The sequence below is a fragment of the Bos mutus genome, chromosome 3 (assembly GCF_027580195.1).
Source record: "Bos mutus isolate GX-2022 chromosome 3, NWIPB_WYAK_1.1, whole genome shotgun sequence".
Lineage (NCBI taxonomy): Eukaryota > Metazoa > Chordata > Mammalia > Artiodactyla > Bovidae > Bos > Bos mutus.
The window spans coordinates 20,193,268-20,201,670 of NC_091619.1; the positions used below are offsets into that span (position 1 = coordinate 20,193,268).

Below are 8,403 nucleotides of genomic sequence, written 5' to 3' on the forward strand. Positions count from 1 at the left end.
GAAGGCTGGGACTTTGTCCTCTGGCTCGTCATGCCCCCTCTTCCCCAGCCAGGGCCACAGGGCATCAGGAGAGACTTGGCCAAAGGTGGGGTGGGTGCCTCCTCCAGACTGGAGGGTGAGAGGGGTATGGGTGAGAGCGTCATCCTCACTGTGGACAGAGGCCTGGCTGGTCTGTCTGGGAGCACCAGGGACACTGGGGAGATGTCAGGGTGGCCCCTCTTCAGACGCCACCCCCTACGTTGAGCCCAGTGGCTCCTCTCTCCTGGAGGTATCCAAACACCCAGCCGCAGGTGGGGGTGGGCGGGCAGTGCTGTGTCTGCCAGGCCTCCACCCGGTGAGCGGGGGTGGGTGAGCATACCCCTCTTCTCCAGCCTGAGCTGAGGCAGAAGCAGCTCTCGGGTTTTCTAGCTGGATATTCTGTCCCTTGGAGGACAGGTCCCCAGGGTTGGCACTGAGGAGGCTGTGAGGGCAGGAAGAGGATGGGGTGGTCAGGAGCCCAGGGGTGCTCTCCATCTTCCTGCCCCACGCAGACCCTGCGTCCCTGCCTGTGAGGGGCACGGGGCAGGAGGTCTTCAGCTTAGGGCCCACCTGGCCGGCGGCAGACCAAAGGGCTGTCCTTAACCTCAGGCCCGGCCCCACCCGTGTTGGCTTTTGGCTCTTGGCCCCGTGCTGCCCCAACCCCTTCCCGTGTCCTGATGCCCAGGGCCTGCACAGAGCCGAGCCGCCCCTGCTGTCGAGGCCTCTCTAGGACAGGGCTCCTCGGGGCGAATGAGGGCATCTGCCAGCAGGCCCGCCCTCCCTGGGGTTTGGCTCCTGCCCACGGGGCCAGTGGTGGAAATCACAGTCTGAGAGGCTGCAGCCCAACTCCGCACGGTTCTATTTTAGACCCCCGGCCTCCCTTCCTCTCTAGGCTCCCCGTCCTCCCCTCCCAGCCTGCCCCACTGATGGCTCAAACTGAGGCTGGGGCTCAGAGGGAGAGTAGGGGCTGGGGGACCTGGGGCGACCCCGCGGAGAGGAGCTGGGGACCCTCTCTGGAGGCTGGCAGTCTTGGATTGAGGCGAACCCTCCTCCATCACTCTGGGGGCCTGCCCAGGGAGCCACAGCTCCAACCACAACCTCCTTTGGGGTTTGGCCGACAGAGCTGAGGCAGATGAGCCCCAAACAGCCCTGGCAGACTCCCCCCATGACCCGCCCGCACCCCTGCCTCTGGGGCACAGCCCAGAGAGTATAAAACGGCGCTGGAGGCCGGGAGAAGCAGACTGGCCAAGTCCACGCAGCCGCTGACAGACACACCATGAGAACCCCCATGTTCCTCGCCCTGCTGGCCCTGGCCACACTCTGCCTCGCTGGCCGGGCAGGTGAGTGCCCCAACCCCTGCCCCAGATCCAGCCCATGGGAGCTGGGAGAGTAAGTGCCATGGACTCACGCTCTCCTCACCCCTTCCACGGGCAGTCCCTGTGACAGTCTAACTAGCTTTCTGTAGTCTTAATCCATTTGCCCCCTTCTCTGCTTGTGGAGGAAGAGGAGGGAAGAGCAAGCTGCCAGAGGCAGGGGAGGGTGGGGAGGGCTCTAGGGATGAGCAGGGGTGAACTGGGCTCCTTTTCCTTGCAGATGCAAAGCCTGGTGATGCAGAGTTGGGCAAAGGCGCAGGTATGAAGTGGGCTGGACGGGGGCTATGCCCCATATCTCCGAGGGTGCTGCCCACTCCCAGCACCCGCTCTTACCCCAGTCCTCTCAGTCCCGTTCTCCCCTCCTGCTCCCTCCCATCTGGCTCTCAGGAAGGCCAGCCTGCTCCTCATCTTATCCACCCAAACTGGGAGCCACCTGACCCCTGCCCCTGTGCTCCACAGCCTTCATGTCCAAGCAGGAAGGCAGCGAGGTGGTGAAGAGACTCAGGCGCTACCTGGATCACGGGCTGGGGTGAGAGGAGGGGTGGTGCTGGGCCAAGGCCCTGCATCTGCAGGATGGGCTGGGAGGAGCGGCTGCTGTGGGGGCACCCTGGAGCCCCAGGTCCCGTGGGAGGAGGGGCGGGCACTTTGCATGGAGGCTGATGCCCGGTGTGGTGGGTTCTCAGAGCCCCAGCCCCCTACCCAGATCCGCTGGAGCCCAAGAGGGAGGTGTGTGAGCTCAACCCTGACTGTGACGAGCTAGCTGACCACATCGGCTTCCAGGAGGCCTATCGGCGCTTCTACGGCCCAGTCTAGAGCTTGCAGCCCTGCGCACCTGGCTGGCAGCCCCCAGCTCTGGCTTCTCTCCAGGACCCCTCCCCTCCCCGTCATCCCCGCTGCTCTAGAATAAACTCCAGAAGAGGAACTGGGGCTGTGATTCTTTGTCCATCTGTGGAGTGTGAGGAGGAGGCGTTGGGACGATGGCGAGTGGAGCCAGAGGTTTTCCCTTTTTCAGTCCCAGAAAGTGTGTCCCAAAATCTGTTGTTGATTTATTTATTTATCCCTGCCTGATTCCAGAAGCATTGAAGGTAGCTGCCTAAAGTCTAGCTAGGGTTCTCTCTAGCCCAGCACCCTCCCCCCACTTCAACCCACTGCCCCATCCATGACACACCCAAACAGACCAGATCCCAGAGGCCTGGATGCGGAGTCCACGGTTGGGACCAGGACAGATGCCCTCATGGCCACAGGCCAAGAACTGCCGGCGGCCAGCGCTGCCTGGTCTGGGGGTAGGGCACAAGCGGGCCTCCGAGCTGGGTTAACAAGCATTCGGGGGGGGCCTGGGTTAGCCATGTTAGTTCTTCCCTGGGCTGTGCAGAAATTCCAGGAGCACCAGAAATGGGACCAGATAAAAGGACCCAGCGCTTCCCACCCCAGCCTTCGATGGCAGGTGGGGCAGCTCCAGCCTGGACACACGCACCTCCCCTCTCAGACCCTCAGTACTTCCCAACCCCATCAAGAGCCCCCTCCTTGAGCCTCCTGCTCTTTCCCAGCCTCCCAGGCCCTCTCCTCGCCTCTGTCTTCCCAGTTCCCTTCTCACCTCCACGCTCTGTCCTCAGCCACCCTTGCTTCCAGGCTCAGATGTGCCCCCATCTTATCAGGCCTGGGTCTGGGCTCCTCCCCTACATGAGGGCCTGCCTGGCCTCTGCCTCTTTCCAGGGCAGACTCAGAGCTGAGACCTCACTGCAGTTTGGCCTTTGTACCCCGCTCCAGTGAGCCGCCTTGCAGCAGGGGGCATGTACTGGGGGCCCGAAATAGGGAAGCTGTGAAAGCGGCAATGATGAGCAAGTTCCCAGCCACTGCCAAGCCCAGAGTGGCCACCGTGCCTGCCAGGCCCAGGGGCGGTTCCTGCGTGGCCAGCCAGGCTCGGCGAGATCCCATATCAGTCAGCACCGCCTCCAGCTGGAAGTGCGTGCCCAGCACTGCACAGATGTGGAATAGCTGGTGGCTGTGGCCTGTGGGGAGGGTGGGCAGGTGAGGACACATATCCAATCCCCAGAGCTGCCCCAATTCGTACTGTGATCCATGGCGAGCATCCCATCATCTGGGCCTGCTACTCCCCTAAAACTGGGAATAAGAAACCCAGGGTTTCCTAAGGTTCCCAGAGTTATCAGCAACTATGAGTGAGCTGCTGTTCACAGAGCCCCTGGCATACGTGCTGCTGGTTTTGCTGTTAACCTGAGGGCCCTGCCAGGAACACTCTTAGTTCGCTCAGGGCTCTGGGGAGCTGTCTCCCTGACCGCCCCCCGGCCAGGCCAGGTCTGCGCTCACCGATGTAGTCAAAGCGTCCTGGTGCCAGCCGCTCAGGCAGATGAGAGGCAAAGAGGAAGCCAGTGAGCAGCGCACAGAAAAGGTGGTAGCCGTGGCTGGTGCTCAGCGCCTCCTGCCCACAGCTGCGGCCCCTGCCCCAGCACAGTCCCAGCTGGCAAAGGAAAAGCAGGGTTGGCAGGGAAGGGCTTCGGGGCTGGACATCATGTGTCTGGGATCTGGTGAGGACGGGGGTGGGGTGCACAGCTGGACTGGATGCTGGGCTAGGAGGGTGGGTGGCAGGGCTGGGGTCAGGGCTCGAGGAGGTGGGACTGGGCACTGTGAGGGTCAGGATAGGAAAGCAGGAGCCTTACCCGATAGAAAAGCGGGAGGTTGTCGAACAGAAAGGGATAGATGAAGGCGGCCGAGCGGAGGATCTTACTGAGCCCAGGGCTTTCTAGCTCTGGGAACCTGGGAGGCAAGAGGGAAAGGCTGGTCACCATCACTATGTTCGGATGGGGGTGAGAGGAGGGCAGGGGACCTTTGGCCACCATGGAATGTTTAGTGGCTTCGAAAGCCCTTAGGCCACGTAACTCCTCTGTAAGTGACAACAGCTATAAAATGGGGATAGACACGGGCCGCTTAGGTCGCTGTGGGAGAGACAGAGCCGGGGTGGTGCTGGTGCACAGGCTCTGGGCAGACTAAGGCCTCAATAAACGGCCCCACAGCCACTAGTTTTGTTCAGGAGCAGTGGGGCGCAGGCACACCCAGTGGTCCTGGGTGTCCAAGTGTTTGTGGGCGCCCTGGTCTGCCCCTCCGCCTTCCCCTTCACCACTGGCCGAGAACCCACCGGGAGTAGCAGGAGAGGCCGGTGCACAGGAAAGAATTGAGTGCGGCGGCGGGCACGAAGAGCTGGTGCAGGCGGCTGTGCAGCCAGGAGGCCGGCATGGAGTAGGCGGCATAGGGGAAGGCGCAGCCTGGGGGCGGGGCGGGGCAGGAACTGAGGCCCCGCCCCAGGACCCCCGTGCCACACCCCCGCCCTGCCCGAAACGCCCCTCCCCCTGCCCGCCACGCCGTGGGGCTCACCCAGGCTGTAGAGGCTGAGCGCACCGTAGTCCAGGAAGTAGCAGATGTGACGCACGCGGGGCGACATGGAGCTGAAGGTGTGCGCGCAGCACGATGCAAACGGGTAGAGGCAGGCGGGCAGCAGGAAGACGAGCAGCGGCCAGTGGTAGGGCTCCGACTGGAAGCCCAGGCCTGCCGCCAGCGCCAGGAGGCGCCACAGGAAGTACCTGCGGCGGGCACGTGCTCAGGCCACCGGAGCCCCGGCGACTCCCACTGCAGCCCGTGGGCCCAGGCAGTCCTGGCCCGCCTGAGTACCCCCTTGAGCTCGAGGCCCAAGCCTGGGACAGAGCCTCCCTCACCAGGTGGGCAGGAAGTGAGTCCAGATGTTGACGGTCTCGTTGGTCATCTGGAAAGAGCTGAGGACACAGTCCAAGGCCGAGCTGGTGGGGCGGCGGTAGCCAGACATGATACCATCTTCCCAGAACACCTAGGGTAGTGGGTGGGGGCGGGGTGGGGGGAGAAGAGGGGAGTCACTGTGCTCCACCCTTTCTCTCCAAGAGAGATCTCTGGAAGCAGGGTTGAAGGGAATGGTCTGGAGATCACCATGGTGCCAAAGCCAAACTAAATCCAACCCCATCTCACCACAGGTTCCAGAACCCAGAGAGCAGGCGAGAAACAGAAGAGGCAGAGGGAGGGGACCAGATGGGGTTGGGAGTCGGTGGACACACGGCCTCTGAGGCTGGGGACTCCAGATAAAGCAGCGTCTGGGCTCCAGGAAGCAGGTCACAAACCCTGCTCCTTAGAGAACAGGAGCCCCACACCAAACTGACAGGGATGAGGTAGCCTGTAGCAAAGATTTCTGCACTTGCACAAAGAGAAGCACCTCCGGCCAGCCAGCACCCTGGGAAGTAGGAGCTGGTGAATCCCTCACCCTGGGGACCTGGTGGACTCGAAGGAGTTGGGGCAGCTTGAGACTGAGCATGGTGGCCCGGCACCTCCACGTTGACCTGGAGACAAAGGGCAGAGGGGAATTAGGTATCTGCCCCCATCCATGGGTCCCTTTTCACCGAGGCCCAGGCTGGACCCCATCCCTGAGTCCCAGGGTGGGCTGTGTACAGGCATGCGTGCAGTGGTAGCTGGCCACCAAGCTGCTTCCTTCAGGCCTGGGGAGGCTCTCCCAGCTTCCCGGTGGTCATAACCCCAGCCCCTCCTCAGCCTAACCTGGGGCCACTCAGTTCCCCCATGGAGAGGGACTGATCCATCAGGAGTGGAGTGGCCTCCTCAGCCAGAAGGCTGCCTCAGGAACCCTGGATCCAAGTCCCTAACCCCAAATTTCTGTCTCAGAAGAACCCTGACTTACAAAGGACAGCACAGAGAGAGCCCAGGCACACCACCACCACCGCTGCCGCCACCGCCAAAAAGCCCCTTGGCCCCCAGTGCCTGGGCTGAACACAGAAAACTCAGGGAGCTTAGGAAGAATTCTGGGAAAGGCCAGATGCCCACTGGTGGGGCAAGGGACTGGGGGAAGCCTAGCTCTTCCACGACTACACTTGCACCCCCGGGGGTGTTCTGGTCCCTGTCCCTCCTGAGCCCCGCGCCCTTCAGCCTCAGACCTGTGTGCTGCCTCCGGGTGGCCGCGGCTCTACTGCCCCGCCTGCCTCCCAGGCCGCCTCTCCCAGGCACATTCCTTGGCACAAGTGGAGGGGCTGGGCCACCAGGGTGGGTGGAACTGCCCTGGGAGGAGGGAGAACAGGACACCCCGCCCACCTCTCCAGGCGAAAACTTTCCAGCCCAGACCCACCCCTCTTCCTGCCGCTGTTCCTTTGCCTGCTCTGTTTGCGCCTCACACACTCCGGGCCTTACACAGCCAGCCCGAACCCCGAGCCTCTGCCCTTGAGCTGGATGCTGGGGACCCTGCTGGACACAAGGCAGATCTGGTCCCTAGTCTGCACCCCGGCTGAGCTTTAAGGTATCTACCCCCCGGGAATTCCGGGGCCATCCAGTGATTAGACTTCCCTGGTGGGCTACAGTCCCTGGGGCCACAGAGTCAGACACAACTGAAGCGACCTAGCATGCCAGTTATCAGGACTCCGTGTTTTCACCGCCGAGGGTCTGGGTTCCATCCTTGGTCCGGGAACTAAGACCCCACAAGCCTCGGACCGCATCCAAAAAACTACCCGAGATAGATGACCGACCCCTCCCAAGACGGGGATGGGGGTGTCCTGACCTACCCTGGGTGCAGCCCAGCTACTTTGGGGAGGGGTGGACCAGGACGATGCTGGGGTCTAGTCCCCTCAGGGTCCTCCCCTCGGCACTAGGGTCAGGTCTCTGGAGTGGTCAGCTGTAGCCAAGGAAATGGGGGTAGGGGGGAGTGCGGTGTGCAGCTGGAGCAGGTACGTTGCCTCTAGTCCCCCAGGTGAGCTTCCTTACCCAGAGCTTGATGGGCGCTCCTAAGCCAGAGGGTCGGCAGGCCCCGGGCTCCACGGGCGGATCCCTGGCTCTTGCCAGCCGGGCCAAAGGGAGGGAGAGGAGCGGCAGGCAGGCGGGCCAGGCCTGGGCGGGGTGTGGGAGACAAAGGGAGCAGGGAAACAATCCTAGCCTTGTCCAGCCTTCAGGGAGCAGCGCAGGGTGGCCCAGCCCCATTAGCAGGCAGCTCACTCGGCCTCCAGCACACAGCCAGCCCCTCCAGCTTGACCCCACCCCACTGAGAGCAGACTGGCCGGAAGAGGCCCAGGCCCTATCCAGGAGTCAGCCAGGGTGGTATGGAGGGACCCCTCAGCCTAGGCTGCCCCATGGCTCCAGGGTTCAAGGCTCTCCCAGCACCTGAGGATGGGGGACTCTGCCGTAGGCTGGGCAGAGGAATTCCAACCCCAACTTTGGATTTTCCAAAATCACTTCTCACTGTGCTTTGCTGCCTTAGTGCCTGGTGCTGGACAGAATTCAGAGCAAATGCATTTGGTAAACGTTGGTTTAAACCACGAGGGGTTCACCAAGCTTCTCCACTCCCCAGACACACGAGAGGTGTGTCAATCCTAGCGAAAGGACAGGTGATGGAAGACTCAAGAGGCTGGTTTCAAGATTCACCCTCATCTCTCCTGTGAGGCGGCTTGTCCTTGATTCAGAGGACCCAGCTGAAGACAGCCAACCACCCCCAGGCTGTCACCTTCAAAACAGTTAACCCTTGAACATGGGTGTGAACTGCATTTATAAACAATTTTTCACTAAATATGTGCTCAGTGCAACATGGTCCATGTTTGAATCATGGATGTGAAACTGAATACAGAAAGCCAACTGGATAGCCATGTGCAGATGCTTGACTATATGGGGGTCAGTGCCCTAAAACCACATGTTGTTCATGGTCATCTGTATAGCCTTCACCCGTCAGCCTTGGTCTTCCCTGGTGGCTCGGCAGTAAAGAATCTGCCTGCAATGCAGGAGGCCCGGGTTTGATCCCTAGGTCAGGAAGGTCCCCTGGAGTAGGAAATGGCAATCCACTCCAGTATTCTTGCCTAGAGAACTCCATGGACAGGCTATAGTCCACGAAGTCACAAGAATTGGACACGACTGAGAGACTAACACGGCACCCTTGTGAAGGCACCAGCTCAGTGCAGTCAATGAACTTCACAGCTGTCAAAACTGCTTCTGG

The 8,403-nt window shown here is 61.6% G+C and overlaps 2 protein-coding genes across 5 annotated transcripts; one reads left to right on the forward strand and one right to left on the reverse strand.

The window, feature by feature from the left end:
* Positions 1–267: 267 nt before the first annotated feature.
* Positions 268–2,308, forward strand: BGLAP (bone gamma-carboxyglutamate protein). Its single transcript, XM_005898722.2, has 4 exons — positions 268–1,358; positions 1,612–1,650; positions 1,851–1,920; positions 2,075–2,308. The coding sequence occupies exons 1-4, from the start codon at positions 1,295–1,297 to the stop codon at positions 2,202–2,204; spliced, it is 303 nt and encodes a 100-aa protein (XP_005898784.2). The 5' UTR covers positions 268–1,294; the 3' UTR covers positions 2,205–2,308.
* A 104-nt stretch (positions 2,309–2,412) lies between these two features.
* PAQR6 (progestin and adipoQ receptor family member 6) lies at positions 2,413–8,386 on the reverse strand. 4 transcript variants are annotated; one of them, XM_005898723.3, is made up of 8 exons: positions 7,188–8,386; positions 5,689–5,764; positions 5,117–5,244; positions 4,779–4,984; positions 4,543–4,669; positions 4,067–4,163; positions 3,717–3,867; positions 2,413–3,400 (listed from the first exon to the last, which is right to left on the reverse strand). In XM_005898723.3, the coding sequence occupies exons 2-8, from the start codon at positions 5,737–5,739 to the stop codon at positions 3,126–3,128; spliced, it is 1,035 nt and encodes a 344-aa protein (XP_005898785.1). In that variant the 5' UTR covers positions 5,740–5,764; positions 7,188–8,386; the 3' UTR covers positions 2,413–3,125. The 4 variants fall into 4 exon arrangements, with proteins under 4 accessions (XP_005898785.1, XP_070223445.1, XP_070223446.1 ...); XM_070367344.1 differs by having other exon boundaries at positions 5,641–5,764; XM_070367345.1 differs by lacking the exon at positions 7,188–8,386 and adding an exon at positions 6,371–7,147 and having other exon boundaries at positions 5,641–5,764.
* Between the last annotated feature and the right edge of the window lie 17 nt (positions 8,387–8,403).

Excerpts from the sequence above, each read along its gene's own strand:
- BGLAP (XM_005898722.2), top strand. The coding sequence starts at position 1,295 with ATGAGAACCCCCATGTTCCTCGCCCTGCTGGCCCTGGCCACACTCTGC. Across the intron at positions 1,359-1,611 it reads CTGCCTCGCTGGCCGGGCAG|ATGCAAAGCCTGGTGATGCA; the intron begins GTGAGTGCCCCA and ends TTTTCCTTGCAG. Across the intron at positions 1,651-1,850 it reads AGAGTTGGGCAAAGGCGCAG|CCTTCATGTCCAAGCAGGAA; the intron begins GTATGAAGTGGG and ends TGTGCTCCACAG.
- PAQR6 (XM_070367344.1), bottom strand. The coding sequence starts at position 5,739 with ATGCTCAGTCTCAAGCTGCCCCAACTCCTTCGAGTCCACCAGGTCCCC. Across the intron at positions 4,670-4,778 it reads GCTCAGCCTCTACAGCCTGG|GCTGCGCCTTCCCCTATGCC; the intron begins GTGAGCCCCACG and ends CCCCGCCCCCAG. Across the intron at positions 3,401-3,716 it reads AGGACGCTTTGACTACATCG|GCCACAGCCACCAGCTATTC; the intron begins GTGAGCGCAGAC and ends CCCTCCCCACAG.